General features: G+C 39.8%; 1 protein-coding gene across 1 annotated transcript; it reads right to left on the bottom strand.

Moving 5' to 3' along the window:
- Window positions 1–485: 485 nt before the first annotated feature.
- Window positions 486–15,418, bottom strand: PAX4 (paired box 4). The gene is made up of 7 exons (XM_053463716.1): window positions 15,367–15,418; window positions 13,781–13,911; window positions 10,071–10,286; window positions 8,943–9,021; window positions 6,230–6,391; window positions 4,600–4,682; window positions 486–584 (listed from the first exon to the last, which is right to left on the bottom strand). The coding sequence occupies exons 1-7, from the start codon at window positions 15,416–15,418 to the stop codon at window positions 486–488; spliced, it is 822 nt and encodes a 273-aa protein (XP_053319691.1).
- Window positions 15,419–21,351: the final 5,933 nt, after the last annotated feature.

Here is a 21,351-nt window from a genome sequence, read left to right as displayed (position 1 = left end):
CATCTTCAGTGACCCTTTTTTTAATTTTTTTTTTTACATACAAATATATTTGAAAGTGTACAGAATATATTGGTGCCTATTTTGCAGAAACTTATATCACGACATATTAAAGGTACACTCCTGCAATTGTAGTTATATATTTAATCCATTTGATAAGACTCTTGTTTCTCCCTCTTCGTTCTGTGATCTCACTGTCAGCTGATTATACAGTAATCAGGGCTCTACTGCCACACTTTCCTGATCACTTCCCACAGTGTCAGCTGTGCCATTGCATTCCACCAAGGCATTTAATGGCTGTCAGTGCCATTACAGGTGTCTGTCAGCTAAGAGCCAGGGCTGCTAACTCATAAAAAAACAAGATCTTCTAGTGATCCTAGGTGCCCACTGTTACTAAAGACAAACCTACCTGAGCCTAGCATGGAATAAAAGGCAAAGTCAGCTGAAAACCTAACTTTTGTGTGGTTGTGAACAGGAGTACTTTTGGTCTAGCACAGAGAACCCACACCTGAATCACCTGCGGAGTGTATGTCCCTTTTGAGCTTCTCCTCACGTCTCCATTTTGCTCTTCTGTTGGAAAACCAGATCTATGAGCGGAACAAAGCATAATTATTAATTAATGTAGCTTGTACAGTATATCTAATGTACATATACTGGCTGTTTGGTGGGCCTGCCTGGTATTCAGCGCTGTCTTGCAGGGTATATTTTCCATATTGATTTTTTGTGTTGATGTGATTATCTGGTAAATGGTAGTTGGGTGATTCCGGTCCTCCAGGGCTACAAAAAGACCGGAATAGGGCTACCTCAGAGTCACGCTCTGTTGTTGGGTATAACTGTGGACTGTGAAACATCTTCAACTGTAGTGAATTCAAACCTTACTATAAAATCCACTCAACAACATTATATTAAACACGCAGTAAGTTACAGTATATATAGACTCACTGGCCACTTTATTAGGTACACCGGTTCAATTGCTTGTTAACACAAATAGCTAATCAGCCAATCACATGGCAGAAACTCAATGAATATATACATGTAGATTTGGTCAAGACAACTTGCTGAAGTTTAAACTGAGCATCAGATTGGGGGAAGAAAGGGGACTTAACTGACTTTGAACGTGGCATGGTTGTTGGTGCTAGACGGGCTGGCCTGAGTATTTTAGAAACTGCTGATCTAGTGGGATTTTCACACACAGCCATCTCTAGGGTTTACAGAGAATGGTCTGAAAAAAGCGAAAATATCCAGTGAGCAGCAGTTGTGTGGATGGCTGGTTTAAGATGACAGAAAGGCAACAGTAACTCAAGAAACCACTCATTACAACCAAGATATGCAGAATACCATCTCTGAGCGCACAACACATTGAACCTTGAAGCAGATGGGCTACAGCAGCAGAAGACCACAACGGGTGCCACTCCTGTCAGCTAAGAACAGGAAACTGAGGCTACAATTTGCACAGGCTCATCAAAATTGGACAATGGAAGACTGGAAGAATGGTGCCTGGTCTGATGAGTCTCGATTCCAGCTGCAACATTCAAATGGCAGGCTCAGAGTTTGGTGTAAACAAGATAAAAGCATGGATCCATCCTGCCTTGTATCAATGGTTCAGGCTGGTGGTGGTGGTGTATTGGTGTGGGGGACATTTTCTTGGCACACTTTGGGCCCCTTAGTACCAATTGAGCATTGTTTAAACGCGACATGAGTATTGTTGTTGACCATGTCATAAAGTGTACCATCGACCAAAATGAGGGTAAATCAGTTCTATAAATTCAACTTCTATAGCACTGATGAAAACCCTTGGGAAAGATTAAATTACCTGACTTGTATTGCTTTTTTTAAATTAAGTTTTGCCACCTTACAGCCTATGGAGATATTGGTATTCTATAACAGGAGTTATGTTTATTACTGTTAAGGGATCTGATCCTTGTGTCTGTGTTTTGCAGATTATAGGAATCCCAGAGGAGATACATGTATTTTGACCTGGTACTCTCAGCACCATGGACAGGGGCTAAGGAAGAACGGCTACTTTGGCTTAGAGCCAGCACTAACAAACTGCAGCATGTGACTTCCAGAAAGCTTGAGCAATTAAATATACAGAACTGTGTATACTGTATATACAAGGGACGTTCAAAAAGCTTTATACTTTCGTTGGAAACAGTGAAGGCGGGAGGAGTAGTAATTGGTCGTGTCTTAGGGTGTCATGTGACGAGTTCTGTCTGGTAAGCCAGCTGCCCTTGCAGTTTACTATAAGACTTTTCAACCTGGGGTGAAGATGGCTACGAAACTTATACATTGCACCAAAGAGGAACAGTGTCCTGTCATACGCTTTTTGCGGGCAGAAGGTGTGCTGGGAGCAAAAATTCATCTTCACATGCGTGCTCTATGAGGATAAAGTTCTCTCTTGTAGAGTCATCTATGAGTGGATTGAAAATGGCCGTACTGGTGTGACGGATGGACATCCAGCTACAGCCACGATCACGAGGAATAAATAAGGAACCCTGGAACTTATTTGCGAAAGCAGAAGAATAACAGTTGAAGTGGTTGCAGGAAAGCTGAATGTGAGTGTTGGATCTACCAATGCCCTGATTCAGTTCAGTAATGTGTGTGCCAGGTGGGTGCCTAAGCAGCTATCGGAGGAGCATAAGCGCAAGCACTTTATTAGGTACACCTGTTCAATTGCTTGTTAACACAAATAGCTAATCAGCCAATCACATTGCAGCAACTCAAAGCAATTAGGCATGTAGACGTGGTCAAGACAACTTGCTGAAGTTCAGAAGCATCAGAATGGGGAAGAAAGTGACTTTAAACGTGGCATGGTTGTTCATACCAGACGGGCTGGTCTGAGTATTTCAGAAACTGCTGATCTTCTGGGATTTTTCACGCCCAACCATCTCTAGGGTTTACAGAGAATGGTCCAAAAAAGAGAAAATATCCAGTGAGCGGGAGTTGTACAGACGAAAATGCATTGTTGATGTCAGAGGAGAGTGGGCAGACTGATTCAAGATGACAGAAAGGCAACAGTAACTCAAAATAACCACTCGTTACAACCAAAGTATGCAGAATACCATATCTGAGCGCACAACACTTCGAACCTTGAAGCTGATGGGTTACAGCAGCAGAAGAGCACACTGGGTGCCACTCCTGTCAGCTAAGAACAGGAAACTGAGGCTACAATTTGCACAGGCTCACCAAAATTGGACAGCGGAAGACTGGAAGAACGTTGCCTGGCCTGATGAGTCTCGATTTCAGCTGCAACATTCAGTCAGCAGGGTCAGACTTTGGCGTGAACAACATGAAAGCATGGATTCATACTGCCTTGTATCAACGGTTCAGGCTGGTTTTGGTGGTGTAATGGTGTGGGGGACATTTTCTTGGCACACTTTGGGCCCCTTAGTACCAATTGAGCATCGTTTAAACTCGACAGCCTGTCTGAGTATTGTTGCTGACCATGTCCATCCCTTTATGACCACAGTCTACCCATCTTCTGATGGCTACTTCCAGCAGGATAATGAACCATGTCACGAAGCTCACATCATCTCAACCTGGTTTCGTGAACATGGCACTGTACTCCAGTGGCCTCCACAGTCACCAGATCTCAATCCAATAGAGCACCTTTGGGATATGGTGGAACGGGAGATTCGTATTATGGGTACACAGCCAACAAATCTGCAGCAACTGCGTGATGCCATCATGTCCATATGAACCAAAATCTCTGAGGAATGTTTCCAGCACCTTGTAGAAAGTATGCCATGAAGAATGAAGGCAGTTCTGAAGGCAAAAGATCCAACAAGGTAATAGACACATATATACCTCTGGATTTTATTGCTAAAAACCCTCCAGCAATATAATAACATTCATAAACTGCAATGGAAAAGAATACATAAAAACAGTGATACATTTTTTAGCATTTAGATTTATGTCTCCAAAAATATGCTGTGTGATTTTACATGGTGTTTGGAATAATTACTATTTTTTTTTTTACTTTGGGAGGCACACTCACTTTAATGAGATGGCTAGATTCTTAAAGGGATTCTCCGGCCCTCCAGTGCTTTAGTGCATATGATAGCTGTGCGGTTCCTCTAAATTTTCATGAAGTCCCCCTTGCAAATGGGGGATTCCGCAGAATTCTCTAAAATGCATTTGCCCCTTCTCTATCCTCCCAACTATTTTCCATGATGGGGATATGTTAGGCCTATACACAACTTTATAAGAACTTTGGAGAAAACCCCTGCTCTAGGCAGCCTTTTCTTAATTCCATCAGAAATTTCCATCCCCTCCGTTTACTGATCTTTCTCAGGTTCATAATTTTCAATTATATGGAGAACAACAGTCTGCCTGTATTATAAAGTGGCTAAACATGCACAGTTTCCTAATAATGTCGAAAAAACTTTGACAGATTACATATATATATCTGCGGATATCTTGAACAATGTACATTTTCAAAGCTCTACAGTTCATTTTATCCAAATTTCGGGATATTTTCCTAATACTCTGGGGCTTACATCATGTTGTCAGAATATTGATTTGCATTTTTGATGCAGCTTTAAAACTTTGTCACAACTTTTAATTATTGTATATGAAACAAAAGCATTTTCAAATACATACTCTGATGGTAACTTCAGGAAGCTGTGTGTCTGCTGCCAACTTCTCCCTGGTTGCCATGTCTGGATACTGAACTCGCAGGAACTCTAAATAACCAGAGGAAAGGCAGAAAGATTACATCAATTGAAATTAACATATGTGATTTATTACTATTATTATGAGTTATTGTTTTATATAGAGCCATCATATTCTCTACCACTGTACAATGGGTATGGTCTGCCTGTATTGTAACTGTATCGAAAACCCCCTCAGTCTTTTTTCAAGCCATGCCCTTGCTGACATCAGCATTCTATTTCTCCTGCTGGCACAAGGCTCTGTTGGGCTCAGTGTTTCAGTGCCAAATACGACCACCAGGGGCAGTGTCTGTCCACATGCAAGTGCAGAAATCCCTTAACATCTAAGTAAGTTCAATCACAGTGGCAGCTGGTGGGTAATTCCAATGGGCGTTCACAATATATAAATTTTGAAAATGAAATTTAGATTTATGGCTTAATGTACAGGTTAAAATACATTTCCCTAAATTAACCCTAAAGACCCCATCAACCGTAACTGCCCCTAAATTAACCCTAAACACCCCATCAACCATAACTGCCCCTTAATTAACCCTAAAGACTCCATCAACCATAACTGCCACTAAATTAACCCCAAAGACTCCATCAACCATAACTGCCCCTAAATTAACCCTAAAGACCCCATCAACCATAACTGCCCCTTAATTAACCCTAAAGACTCCATCAACCATAACTGCCACTAAATTAACCACAAAGACTCCATCAACCATAACTGCCCCTAAATTAACCCCACAGACCCCATTAACCATAACTGCCCCTAAATTAACCCTAAACACCCCATCAACCATAACTGCCCCTAAATTTACCCTAAAGAACTCATTAACCATAACTGCCCCTATATCAACCCTAAACACCCCATTAACCATAACTGCCCCTAAATTAACCCCCACCTCCCCTAACTGTCAGCAGCCCAAATATTAATTTTATACTTACTGTTACATAAGTTGCTGAGCAGTGTGGACACGAATCAGAAAGGGGTGGGGCCAATCAGTGTGACTGCCGGATTGCAGTCAGTCACTGGGGAGGGTGGGGAGACTCCGGGCTAGGCGGTGAGTTTGTTGACGGCTGGGAGCTCCTCCCCCACTCACACAGCTTTTTTTGTGCTAACGGGGTTCAAATGCTGGCTCAGCCGAGCTTTAGCAAGCGCGGCAGACGATTGAGCAAAAATGGATCTCTTCCTATCGCACGTGCGATCAGGGGACAGGAGGCTTCATGACACGTGAACCCCAAAGCGCAAAAGGGAAAAAAATGCAAAATTAATAAAAAATCAATTTTAATCTAATTTAGGTTAAAATGGATTTTTTATGAATTTTGCAATCTTTTTTTTCCTTTTGCGCTTGGGGGTCCACGTGTGCTCATATGGAGGAGCCTCCACTGATTAATATACAAGATTATAGCATTTTTTTTTCCTCACCTAAGAGGAGACAGCTCTCCCAGCACTTTAATCTGTATAGCAGATGGTGGAATGTTATATATTTTTCACTTTCAAAAGTCTTTCCTTACATTATTTAATCATTTCTTTCTATGGATAACCAAAGAACAAAAATGTTGCAATCTAGTACCTTTCTCCAGAACCTCTGACTGCTCAGAAGTGAATATTGTCCTGTTCCGATGCTGGCTGCTGTGTGGCGAGACACTGAGTAGCGTTTTAGAGCCACTTGGAGAAGCATCTGGTTTGGACGACTCTTTGCATGGAATATTCACATTTTGCTCATCAAGTGAAACTGAAAAGAAAGCTCGAAAACTCAATGAAGATGTATACAGTAGTAAAAAATCTCTCAAAGTGATAAGCTTAGGTTCAAATTTAATTTAAAACCATTCAATGCGTGTTAAGTGTTATTTACCCTTTCTGTATACCTTTAAATGAAAGATAAATGATTGTGAATTAAAAGTAAATACTGTATTTGCTCGATTATAAGACAAGGTTTTTTTCAGAGCAAATGCTCTGAAAAATTTACCTCGTCTTATATTTGAGGTCGTCCTCTAGCCAGACCTCAAATAGAGGTCTGACTACAAGACTTAGATCCAGATCCGGCGCTCCGTCATAGAAGCCCCAGCGGATGTACTGGCCACCAGCAGCAGAGGTCTGCATCGCACAGACCTCCACCGGCTGCCCCACTAGACACCAGGGAGTCTGAACACAGATCACAACTAAAGGGATGCACTGATAAGTCGGGGGGGGGGGGTGTTAGAGTGGCATGGAAGTTTTAGAGTGTCAAGGAGGGGGTTACGAGTGTCAGGGAGGGGGTTAAGGGTGGCATGGGGGTGGGGTTCAATGGTTTTCTGGAGGCAGAGTGGCATATAGGGGGTTAAAATGCATGTCAGGGAGGCAGAGTGGCATATATGGGTGTATAAGGCATATCTGGGAGGCAGAGTTGGAAATGGGGGATTAAAAGGCATATCTGGGGGCAGAGTGGCTTATTAGGGAGGCAGAGTGGCATATAGGGGGTATAATGCATTTCTGTGGGGGGCAGAGTGGCATATAAGGGGATATAAGGCATTTCTGGGGGACAGAGTGGCATATAAGGGGGTAAAAGGCATATCTGGGGGCAGATGTGCATAACTAGGGCAGAATGGCAAATAAAAGGAAATAAAAACAAGAAATTATTATTATTAAAATAGTTTACATGTGAATTAATATTTACTAGTAAAACTTTTTTTCCTATAGGGTAGTCTTTCAGGCTTTATCTTTTTTTTTCCTAAATTAATATTCCAATTTTGGGGGGTCATCTTATAATCGGGGTCATCTTATAATTGAGCAAATACGGTAAGTTCTAATGAAGTTTTATCTGCAAATTGCATGTAAGTTGGTAGCCATGAAAAATTACTAAGTTTTCTTAACAAAATGGGAAGATTAACAATAATAACACTTAAGAGTTAAGTTAAGTGTTTAACTTATATAAAGCCAGCAAAATGAATTCAGGAAAGCGAGGGCTATCAGAGACCTGAGCAGACCAGCAAGAACCAGTCCACGTTACTTCCATGCGTTTAATGACTATTAGATCCATTTCCATGCCTGATCAGCAGCAAACCGGCTAAAGCAAAAGCTTTGTTACATATAATAGTTATAATGGACAGACTAGACGGGCTGAATGTTCTTATCTGCCGTCAAAGTCCATGCTTCTATTCTGTAGAAGAAATCCTTAGCAAAATTGCAAAGAAAGTCACATGATTTAGAAGAGGTTGGTTGGGAAATTGTCGCATGAAAAGTGGTAGAATTACTTTTCTGAACTAGCCTAGGTTTTCTGCTTTTAAAAAAAATACACATTTCTGTGGGACAGTTATGGCAAATGGAAGTTCTAAAAAGTACTAATTTAGACAGCATGGAAAAATTACAGTTTATACAATGTGATCCCCACCTTCTATTTCCGGGGCATTGGAGGCATTTCCAAACAAAAGGCAGATTTTTTTTTGTTCTTTGTATTATCTGTGTGTAATTTAAATGTGTAGAACCATTTTAATGTAGTCTTTTTTAATAATGATAGTATATACACGAAAGCCCTATTCTGAAAAAAAGTAAATAAGAAAATTACAATTGGAGAAAGACATAGTGAACGTGCTGAAAATGTTTTTCTTTTTTTAAATAAGGTTCTACTTTTTTTTAATAATATGTTGCTTTCAAGCAGATACATATTAGCCATTTGCATGTGATCTAGCGCCTTTATCTGAAGCCACTGTCCTAGACAAACACCCTGATTCTTTATACTGCTTGTGGTAAACATTAGAACGGTTCAGACGTCACTGAATCACTGAGCCAGACAGTCCGACCTATGAATATTTATGGAGGAATGGACTTCATTGGCACTTCCATAAAGAATCAGCTCGGTGTGGTGTTTATACAGGGAACTTCACCCTAAATATCACACGACTGACAACATGTCTGCTGAGAGAAACCTGGTAGCCATTATGTCTAGGGTCCTTTATAGTGGTGCTGTGCCAACATTCATAAGAATCACATAGTACACAATTATTGTACAAACCAAAAATCTACCGGTTGACATAAAGCTTAGGCAAAGTCATGCAACAAATACTATTAAGACCTTCCAGCAGTGGAAGCTCCCCAGTTCTTCATGCCATAGTTTTTAGTTGTCCTTCTCCTTTAATAAACCTGCCTGAGTGGAACCCTTGAGTGCCTGGAGCCTTTTTCTATTTTGATAGTTTTTTCCCTGGGCATCTGAAATTGTGGGCAGTGAAATGGGGCATCAATACCTACCCTAGACGGGGCATGAACACTTTAGGTGATTAAAATTTTTTTTTGATTTTTTTGCATCTCACCTTGACACAGTGATTCAGAGGTAGCTGGAAAGTTGAGGTCCAAAGGTAGGTTCCTTAAGACACGGTTTATAGAGGAAACCTGGAGAAGAATCAGTTAAATGTGTAAAAAAAAAGGTATTTATTTATAGGGCTATAAGCTGTTGAGTGCCATTGCAAAAATAAGTATTGACTGATTATCATACGGTTTAACAAGTTTAAATCATTATTACCAAGCATAATCTTTGTTATTACGATTAAAGCAACACCCCAAGACTCCGAGGGGTTTTAGTCCTCTTTCTTGTTTCTATTGGATCATCACTGTTTAAAATTTGTTACTGGTAAGGTGATACTGACAAAAGATTTATTAAAAGGGGTCTTGGAACTCAACTAATCTTATGTGTACCTTAAAGGGACACTTCAGGAACACCTTTTAACTAAAATGTTTTCTGTACAAATGAATGGAGGGATTAATCAGAATCCCCACTGTGCATTTGCTCTGCTTCCAAGCCATCCAACTGTCTGTATTGCATGAGATTGTTTGACGAAACGCATCTCCTGCTTACCACGGTACATTATGCTTGCTGTTAGCCGGATCCAATGCTGCAACAGCTCCGGAGGTCTGATAAGACCCCACATTGCACACCCACCCAAAAACTACTCCAAATGTTCTTCTGCAACCCTGAAGCTAGAGCAACGTCTAAAGTGTGCTTTCTTTTTCTTTACAGGAGATGAACACATATTAAAGAAATTATAAAGTACTTATATCTGTAATATATATTATATTGATAGTTGCTCATTTAAGTCACAACATAACAGAATCATTATGTAGATGGAAATATGTAAATATGGAATGTATGATTTTTGATTTGTATATATAAAATATATGTTCTTAGATAATTCTATGTAAGAAGAATTTGTGTTTATTTGTTAATAATGCAGTAAAATCCTGGAAAGGTAGGATTCTGAATGAACATGAACTAGTGACATCCACAGAAGGGATACAGTAACTGTGCAAATAGCAAATTATTTTTAAAATGTTATATTAAAAACAGGAAGTCAAATGGGCAATGTCCCTATTTTACCCACTATCACATTAATTTGGTAGATTAGTGACATATTCTACCTATATCAAAGCATTAATTAACTTACACTGGGAATCTTATCTTCAGTACAGACTCCACTAGAAAGAAGCTTCTCTCGGATTTCCCAAGCAAAGATCGATGGGTATTGCAACTTCATTTCTGCAATTTTCATAACCACCTTGGGGGTAGCCAGTCGTGGCTTGCTGCCGCCTATTGCTTTGGGTTCCACAAAGCCAGTCTGGTAATATCGACACAGAATTTTGCTGACACATCCATTGGAAACCTGCAATATAATCATAATTAAATTGACTTTACACAGACACAAGACACTTTTTAGGGTAAAACCCAGAACAAACATCCCCAGTTGCACACACTAGTACTAGTCTGGTATTTGGAAAGATTGAGTAAAGATGGCTTTTTTAACTGGATACCAAATCTCTTAATACAGTATAATTAACCAATGTGTGATCACAAAGTGTCACCATATCCTTCTGCATTATTGCAGTTTGGCAATAATGGTGATAAGATCAAAGAAGTAGACAAACAAAACAGATATACCATTGGTCAATGCCATGCCATTACATTTACCTCAGCTACTGACTACCATTTGGAAATTTGGGTGCCCAGCAATGAAATTCCATTGCTCAATGATCACAGGATCTCTGCAATATGATTAATGTTGTTCAGCTGTGCATTCATTACTACTGTAAAGGAAATGCAAATGTCCAGCCAGGTGCTTTATCTGGATAGAGTCTGTTGCAGTGCAGTGTTTTAAACTATATAAAAGTACTAGTCATTGCTTCTTTTAAAGGGACACTCCAGTACCCAATGCAGTTCTACCAATTAAGAAATCATGTAAGCAATGTTCCATCTAATCTTTCTTGGGTGATGTGCGCAGAAAATTTCTGTTGTGCCAAATTTTTCCCAGAGCCAAAATTTTGTGCGCACAATATGCTTCTACAGTCCATATAAAGTTGGTGGAGCTGAAAAAAAAATTACATTGCAAGGGGATGGAGCTATATATTTCCAACCCTTTTGACTCCATGGTCTATTCTAAAGGTGAAATTCTCACCGCAAAAATTAATTATGAGCGAATCATGAGCGGGGGCTCCGGGCTGCAGAAAGGATCAATATGTATATATTATTTTTTTTTTTATTGGGAAAAACTGCATACCATTGACAGGGGTACAGCATAACACCTATCACTATATATATATATATATATACACATATATATATATACACACACACACACACACATATATATATACACACACACACACACATATATATACACACACACACACATATATATACACACACACACATATATACACACACACACATATATATATATAATTGCTAACAGCAATCACACTCCTATCATGCCCAGGCAGCCAGTACATGCTGGAACCTGGGGATCATATTAATGTGATTACAGCCTCCCTATGTCATGCTACCCCCCCTTACACATCCATGCTATCACACACACACACACTCATTCACAAACATTCAGCATAAACCACAGCATAACACCCATCACTCTCACACACTTACTAATCCACTCTCACTTAATGTTTTCCTACCTTTCCTCTGTTAGTTACTTTTCCTCCTCCTCTTCGTTCTTCCTCTTGACTCTTCTTCTTCTTCTTCTGTGTCCTGTCCTTCCGGTGCAGCAAAGAAGGTGGGCGTGGCTTCAGTGCTGTGTGCCGGGATCTGACATCAAATCCCGACACACAGCATCAGTTGCTGCGCGCATAGCAAGGGAGCAGGATCGGAGGTCTGTATTAACAGACCTCCCGCTCCCTTGATTGATTTTAAGCCGGTTGGGGTGAGATTTTTGATCTCCCCAACCGAGCTTGCTCCTCCAGCGGCGGACATTAATGTCCTTCTCTGGAGGAGTGCCAGCGTCACCCTGGACAGACTGCCTGCCCCCCCCCCAGCTCCCCGTTAGGTACTGTGCGCACAATGTTAGAACGTGTGCGCTCCCTCGAAAAGTTATGTGTACACGCACAAGCGCACAGCTTAGAGGGAACAGTGCATGTAAGTACATTAATATGCATTCTTTAGCTTAAGAAACAAAGGGCACTTACCTTTAGGAGAAGCTGCAGCAAGAGGACATACCAACTGAAATAAATGGAAACTCTTGTGCAAGCCAGTTCTAGAAAATACCTGTGCACTGGCAAGCAGGACATATGTCAAGCCAAGGAACTGTGAAGCGTGAGAGAATGAGGGCAAATGCATGGGAGGGATTCTGATGAATTTCCAAAGATGGAAAACATTCAATGAAAGGGAACACATACACATGCAGGGGCGTAACTAGTAACCACATGGCCCTGGTACAAAAATTACCCCAGGGCCCCTCAATTTCACCAAAGCATCATGTCCCACTGTGCCACCTTTGCCCCAAACAGCTTGTGAGTGCCATCTTTGCCCAAAATAGCTTTCGAGTGCCTTTTGCCCCAAGCAGCTTATAAGTGCCATCCTAACCCCCAAACAGCCTGTTCATGCCATCTTTGCCCCAAACAACTGGTCTGCTCCATCATTGCCCTCAAACAGCTTGTCAGTGTCATTATTGCTCCTAAACAACTAGTATGTGCCTTCTTTACCCCTTTGCCCCACCTTCCAACATACACTCTGGCACACATATGTAAACACAGATACACAAATGACACACACTTACACACACTCCATCTCACCCCCTTAAAATACATGCTTACACACACACAATTACACATCCATGCTCTCACCCACACACAATTACACATCCATGTTCACACACACAATTACACATCCATGCTCACATACATTTATACATACACATTCATGCTCACGTACATACATAAATACATACATATGCTCCGCCCCCCCTTACCTCTCACTGCTCCTTCAGCTTTCTGTCCGGCTGCTCACACACTGTGCAAGCAACGGGACAGAAAGCTGCAGGGGCGGTGAGAGGTAAGGGGCACTCCCTTCTTTAACACTTAGGCAGCCGGATACAACCAGAAAAACGGACTTTGCAAATATGGCTAAAGGTATTTATTACAACAAAATAAACAAATACTGCCAAAGTCCCTTATGACGCGTTTCGCCCTGGATGGGCTTCCTCAAATCGGTCTGGTTGTACTCCGGAATCTTAATTTCCGGGTGCCACACGGTGTTTCGTTGGCCAATCAGAAGCAATGTGGGGTGGATCGTTCATTAAGCGTCCTTCTATAATGCCGCCGCCTACTAGAGTCAGTGTAAACATCTCTTTCCTCTTCCAATATGGCTGCTTGCTGTATACATATCACAAATATTTATTCACATATTATTTGTGAAATATATTGCACTATTGTGTTATATTTTTATTTTTACCCATACCCATATGAGAGCGTGATTACCATAAGGGAAAGGTATATACTTGTATTTCTTTATTTGCTCCACCTATTTGTGTTTGTTTATTGGACACATGTATTTGTTCCTGGTCAAATGAGCTTGCAATCTAGAAGTATACACATGTTTGTAACCTGTGACACTTTACCAATAAAACAAAATCTATGAAAGGCAAGAAAGCTTATATTCCTCTTTTGGCAGGAGCATCACTATTCCATTTTGGGGGTGCATCAAGGCTGTATCATCATAGAGGCTATCGTTACTTACCACGGGTGTTGAAAAATGTACCCATTACTGAAAATTCAGCTTCCCCAAGATATCTAATCACACATATTTCGAGAGTTTTCAGTTATAGGTGTCTTTTTATGGGCCATATTAAAGGATCTTAGTAGTTCTTCCTACCTGTAAAATCCTGGAGATATCACACGCTCGCACACCATTAGATGCCAGTTCTATTATCTTCTTTCTCTTACATGTGGGTAGCGGGCGCCCATTCACAAATACCCCTCCCAACTGATTCACGCTGCTCACACCTAGAATGTTAAGAAAAACTGCATTTAAGGTACATTTGAACTTTTTACTCTATAAATGTTGGTCCACTTAACTGTATCTTCTTTTGACTAACCTTAAATTAGTAATTCCACAAGTGATATAATTTGCTTAAGTTTGCTCATAAAACTAAGGTCCCACACATTACTGAGGTGGTACAGAAGACATTACCAACAAATACAGAAATCAGCACACATCCACATAAGAACTTATAAAACAATAAAATCATAAAGAACTCAACCCAAATCAATAATTGTCTGTTCGCACCCCGTAGCACCTTCATTCCTCACTGTGCCTCCAAGCATCCTAGAGAAGTCTTGCTATATTGTTTTTTTCTAAATGTTTTGTTAATTGTAGATATTATTATGCATTTTTTAAAAGTTCTAACACATGGATTTTTCACTGAAGCCAGCCATATCTAAAAGTGTGTATGCCTACATATATGTGTCGCTATATATTAATAACATTATCGCTCATACTACTGAAGATGGGCTATTTAAGAACAGTAATTAGAACTATATCAGCCCTCCGGCACTTAAATGGTTCCATCATATTTTATCAATTTTTTAAAAGGTTGGAAATCGTGACAATACAAAATTCCAATTACCTCAATCTTGTTACAAGTGTCAAAGAGAAATAGTAACAGACAAAGTGAAGGTTCTAGAGATGGATGGATAACACCAGTTGGCCTTATTTCTGCTGCTGTTTTTTCAATGACATATCACATTGTAGCTGAATACAAATATAAGAAATATTCACCCTCGCTCCCTATGATGTTTCTACGTGAAGGCTTTATTTCTGGGCTGTAAATTCTCTGCATCCTTACTGTCCGCTATTGTGGATAAATTGTCTGCAGGCCGAATTAATCCAAGGATGTGTCTCTTAGAAGTGACATGCCCATAAATAAGCAGTTGAACTTCTTTTCTCAGAAATATATAGTTGGCTTAACAGTCTTAACAGCTAGGAATGAACAAACAGCCCATGGTGAACAGCAATAAAAATATTTCTTGTATCTCTCTCTTGAGGTTTTACTGAATTTACATGTTCTCGCCAAACAAATATGCTTGTGTTTAATCACTGCACAGTTTTTATATGAGACTCATATAATGAAATATAAACCCTTTTTTAATTTAAATCGTACAAAATACCATGAAGAAGGTTTAGGATGAGCAAGCTTGGAAAGAGTTGAGTCTGCTCAAAATCCTCCTCTTGGTCCTTCTGAGCATCTATATGTACTTTCTTTAAATTACAAGCTGAGCCCAAGATCCAACTTGACTTATATGTAATTTGTGTAGGTATAAAACAAAAAACACAGTTGCTTCTCAGTCATGGTTGTCCTTCAGTGCAAGCATCACTTCAATTACTGGTTACTCACTCACTTGGTAACAATTGGCCTGCTAGTCAGGAAGCAGTAACAATTAGTACTCATGTGTACTCACTTGGTAACTCATGCACTTCCCTTTGTGGATGACTTGGTGGTACCATCAGCATGATAGCCAGGCTAGGCTACCAGTGCAGGAAAAGACTTAGCTACAAAGCAGAGCATGGAATCCTATGGGCCTTAAATATTTAATTAAAACAAATTAATTGCACATAACTGGTTATTTAGCAAGGACTACTTACATCAGAGGTTAGTTCAGGGGCATTACTAGGACTTACAGATATCTCATACATAAGAGTATGTTTTACAAGTTTTGTTGAAATGCTCTGAAAGAATCCAAATACTCAGTACTAATAAATTGCATGGATGGTCATGGTTCCAGGATCAGCAGCTACATTATACACGTAAGATACAAACTTAAGGAGTATGTTATATAATGACTATATAGATACAAAATTGATGAGTTGCATTAGAGTGACCTAGTCAAGTGTTGCCAATGAAATTAGTATATTTGTAGAATTTCTTGGCATACAGAAGGCATATATTTAATCATATATAGAGAGAGCTTTAGCGTGTCTAAACATTGATGAGTTCAACAAAGGAGCCTTGAAGCACAGCTTTCATGAACTTCTGTATATATGCATGAACATGCTCAATGACTCCGTGTAACTAGAAAATGAAATCAATTGGGAAACAGCGAGGAAAGGAAATAACTTCCTGAATGTATTGCCTGGTAAAATTCACAATAAATTATTGAAACCTTGTTTGATTTTTACATATGGAATATTTTGGAAGACGATTCTTACAGTAACCACAAATACCAGATGATAAGTATTGAGTTCACTGCACAAAAATGCCCATGCAATATCTTGTTAAAACATTCAAACAATCAATGATATAATATTATATAATAATCTCCCAGAATGAATATTTGCAACATCTACTGATTAGACACATATGTTATCCCAGGGCTTCTTTTTAAAGTTTAGGGTGAAAGCCAAAATTATTTCTTTCCCCCACTTTTCAGCCCTAGTCATTTTCAAAGTATCCCTAAAGTACAGAATGACTATTTAACAATTTAAGTTCCAGAGAATATAGTCATTTTGCACCTCACTGCAGTGACCCATGTAGTAACCATACAGGACAAATTGTTTTTAGCATAAGTGTTCCTTTTTATGAGATCAATAAGCTCTCCAAGCAGTTGTGTATTCTGGAGCAGGCAGGCTGGGTATCAGGCCTAGGATGGAAAGCCTAACAGGCAGCAGCTCCTTTGCTGCAAAACCGTGAGAAGATCACTCTGTTGGTTGATCAGGCTCCCCTATGTGTCACTGCTCAATGGGCTTCTTGGGGAGATCAAAAATTGCCCTTGTAACTGACCAAGTTATACTATGGAGGTCTGTGCCTAGCATGCAATGCCCACATAATAACCTGAACTGGCCCTGTGCACCTTTTAAGGCAGAACACCAGGATATGACATCATAGCAGATGGCAGTGGTCATAGCAGTGGTCAGCAGATAGGATGGTGGCTTTGAAGGTTAGTTGGGGGGGCAGTGGGTCAGGACTTTTTCGAGTACCCTGCAGCGCTTGCCTTTGGCTCCCTTAACCCCTTCAATCCCCTATAGACGTACCGGGACGTCCAAAAAACGCCCACAAAGAAACCCCTATGGACGTCCCGGTACGTCCAGCCCTTCGTGCAGTGTCAGGGACACATCCCTGCCACTGCACGGGAGACCAGGCTGTCGTTTGACAGCCTGGACTCCCCACTGACAGCAGAAGCCGGCTTTGCCGGCTTTCTGCTGTCCGATCGCCCGTAACAGCTTCCGGCATGAAAGCCAGTAAGCTGTTACCGGTAAACTGCCCGATCGCGCGATCGCGCAGTTGCAAACGCGCGATCGGGCATTCCCTTCCGGGTTACGCCACTGCTGACGTAACCCGGAAGGTCATCGGAGGACAGGATATCCCCTGCGGGGATATCCTGCCCTCCGATGAGGCACAGAGACGCTGCGATCTCTATGCAGGTCTGTGAGGACCTGCATAGAGATCACAGTGTGATCGGTGCAGGGGGATCGCGGGGAGGGGAGTGAGAAACCATCTCTCTCACTCCCCCTCCCGTCCTGTAAGAGAAAAGCAGAAAAAAAAAACGTTAGGCATTTAAAAAATAATATTAAATAAATCATTAAAATAATAATATAAATAATACTAAAAAAAATTATAATGTGAGCTGTGATGTCACTGTGACATCACTGGTATGTTCAGGAGGTCCATAGGAGGACCTCTAACCATTAATGTGTAAAAAAAAAAATATAAAAAATACAAAAAATGTAAAAAAAATTAAAATAAAAAAAATATTTAAAAAAAATATATAAAAAAAGATAATAAAAAAAATTCTTAAAAAAACCTTACTTCCCATTGCCCTAGCATAACATCTAGCCAGTATAACCCTCCTGCCCCCGTTCACAACCCCCAAACCCGTTAAGCCATAGGCATAAAAATTATACAAAATTGTACACCTTATAGTATGCTCCCTGGTGCTGGGAAAGTCTGGAAAATCTATATAAATTAGGTATTTCTGAAATCAGGACATCTGAACTGATAAACTTGGAGGGGATTTTCCATCACTTTACCTAATTTTGTGAGGATTCAGAGGGAAAATGTAAAAAAAAATTAGTTTATTTTTCTAATCTTCGCTAGTTTTTACTAAATTTCTCATTCTAAATTTTCAGCTAATCATCCAACTATGGTATCAAACGAAAGCTCTATCTCTCCTTGAAAAAACAATATATAGTTTATATGGGTACACTATTCACAAGAAAAGAGAATCATTGCTAAACCGACATACCCCAAAAATGGCAAAATTGCTCTGGGCTTTGAGGTACCAAAAACCCCTGGGATTGAAGGGGTTAAGGTTTGATGGTCCTGTTTACCCTACTAATTATAGCACTGCCTAATTGCCACGTAGAAGGAAATATTTTTTGCCCATGGCTGCCCCAGTAGCAGACAAGCCTGCACTAATGAACGTGTTTACATGTACATTATTAGGGGCTTTTAATACTTTACTGTGAGGTTTATATTATTTTTAAAGCTGGGTTTGCATTCTATAACAATAATAGTAACAACAAAGTAGTAAATAGTGACAGATCATTGCTCTGGAAAGTAAGAAGTCACTTTTCCGAGAGATATTACCTACACTATTGTGGGAAATATATTCATTTAAATGCACTTTAGTTTATAAAACCTTGCGTTCCTGCCCTATTTTTACGGAGATTTTATAATCATGGTAATAGAATTTTCTGCTCAGGCATGAGAAAATCACTCAGCAGATAATTGTACTTTGAGAAACGTATTACTGACTCTTTGCATCAAACATAAAAAGATGAAATAGGATAGTCAAGTGTGGCACATATGATCTAATTGAGAAAAGTGTAAAACAGTGCACAAAATACAAAGGCAAGCAAGAATAGGTCATTCTTTCAGGTAATAATAAGGATCCTTTATACTGCATGAGCGGTTAACCCAGATGAACAATTCATGTGGTTCGTTGTCTACATCAGAAGAGCTATAAAACTGTAATTCTCTGGACCACTTTACGAGAGTGACATCCATAGATGAACCTGTCATGTAGGAGAAGAGTTTTATTCTGTGATACTTAAGCTTAACACTTCTTGTAAGTGAAGAAAGGTGGAAGAAATGAAAACCACACACATAAGACTATGAAATGGTATAAAGAGATGCTCTGGACCTATTGCTACAACTGGTCTAAATGAATGTGGATTGTAGCGTTACTCCACCGAATTTGTGGATAAGGCCAAGTACTAAAGGAAAGTACTCAGAGGTTGGGCAGACTGGATGGGCCTACTGGTTCCTATCTGCCGTCACTTTCTATGTTTCTATGTTAGCTGCACCCGAGGCCCCCTTTTGCTTCGCATTAAATGCGACCAGGATTGTACTTGCACCCGGTGACACTTTTTTTATACTTGAAGGATCGGCGCCATATTCCACCCCTGTCACTGCTAAGCACCCTTTATTGAAAAAGAGACTTCCCTGCTACGTGACAACATGCAGCATTCGTTACCCAGAAACATATCACACAACGGCCAGGAATTGTATTGCTATATGTCCCTTTACATTATATCATTCATATTGCATATATTCATTTCCATGCCCAGTTCCTGTTATAAAATCTGCAATGTTTTGTGTAAATGTGTGCGTAAATAAAGTTTTTGTTTTTTTTTTCTCCATTGTGATGTCATAACAGAAGATGCACAGATCTCCACACAGGAGCGAAGCCGTCACTCTGGAGCATCTCCATCTACTGCAGCAAAGAAGTCTGAAGAAACGTCAAAACTGCTGGCCGCCTGACAAAGTGATCTGCGGAGTGTCGGCTCTCCGGCAAAGAGATTCGCAGAGTGTCGAGGTCCCAGCAGAGGTCTGAAGATTGTAACCCGCAGAGCGACGTTTATGATCAATTATTTGTATTTTATTTTGAATTTCATTTTTCCCCATCCACAAGATAGAATTAGCCTCTTAATGCCCAGAGGGAAGGGCAATTCTTCCAGCCATGGCTTCTCTAAAGGTTTCCTCCAACGCTGGGGTTTTTCCTTTCCTGCGGGCTGGAGAATGACTCTTTGTGAGTCCAGAGGTGGCCCCCTCTCGACCTGCTTTATGGTCGATTGTATAGAAAAAAAAATGATTATATAATAAACTTGTATTATTCTCATAATCATTGTCTGTGCATTTTTCTTCCAAATAGTAAAACTGCTTATTCGCTTTCTGCTGTCATTCTCCAACGGAAGATAAACTTCATTTATTCACTAATTTAACCTTTGAAGGGTCTTCTGTAAGCAGCATTTTGCGGGGATCACATTATTCACACATTACCATCAGCACAGGGCAGAGATACTTCAGTTATTAACGTCTCATAGTGAAGTGATAGAGCAGCAAATAAAAGAGAAGATACATTTTACATGGCAACAATTAATGGTTTAAATACCCTCACTGTATAAGTCTCTACACTCCTGTTTGGAGGCATCTCCTCCTTTGCATAGATAAATCACAGACACCTTGTCTTTTTTTAATAAAGAAACAACAGATTTATAAAGAAATAATAGTATATTTTTTTATTCATATCTCGTTTTTTATAAAATTATGTCAACAAATATTTTACAAATACATACATTAATGTTTAAGTCGCACTTTACCGTTTGATGGGGAACTGCCATATCTGCGATGAGACTAGGATTAATTCCAGCATTTAATAAAAACATCTTACATTATTATATGTGACTTGTGAACAGAGCCACTAGGGCAGAATACATTGGGGGGCAGCTGCTTTCTAGCCAAGTGTGACTCCAAGGACAGGCGACCAAAGCTGCATCCTTCATGTTTATTAATAAACGGAAATAACGGTAATCCAACAGCTATAGGAGCCAACAGTGACCTGGGAATTTTATTTTAAAGGGGAACTCCCCTTTTTTATCACAAGTTGTGTTAAGTTTGGTGGTGTATTCCATCATAGGTCTTATTGTGTATTGGACTGGGAATTGTTTACCATCTTTGTATATCAACCAGTAAGAGCGTAGTTTAAAGCCATACAATTGACCAGCAGAATACCCTAAAATAAAGTAGCATATTAAAATTATAAAGCCCAAATTCTCCCAGATCTCAAACCAAAAACACGAATATATGAAAAGATATGTTTTCAATTGTTCAATATAACTATTTCTTGAAGGCTGTCCAAACACTCACAATAAATGTAAAGCTTACATTGACTTCATCAGAAAGATTAAAAGGTGTCCTGTGATGATATCAGGTGTGTTCTAATTTGTGATAGGATCTTCAAGGATGACTAGCAAATACTGTTGTTAGATAAATAGAGAAAATTTAAAGAAGATATTTCAAACATTACTGGATTCCAGCTAATGTGGTTCCAAGCTTAATTGCTACTTCTAGATAATTTATCTTGATCTCAACAACTTCAAAAAATCAATTTCCTTTCCATGCATTTTCATTAATGTGTTGAACTCGGCTTCAAGACATTACTAGA

Source organism: Spea bombifrons, chromosome 4 (genome assembly GCF_027358695.1).
Source record: "Spea bombifrons isolate aSpeBom1 chromosome 4, aSpeBom1.2.pri, whole genome shotgun sequence".
NCBI lineage: Eukaryota > Metazoa > Chordata > Amphibia > Anura > Pelobatidae > Spea > Spea bombifrons.
The sequence above is the reverse complement of the archived record's forward strand: the minus strand, read 5'-3'. Positions and strand labels throughout refer to the sequence as shown.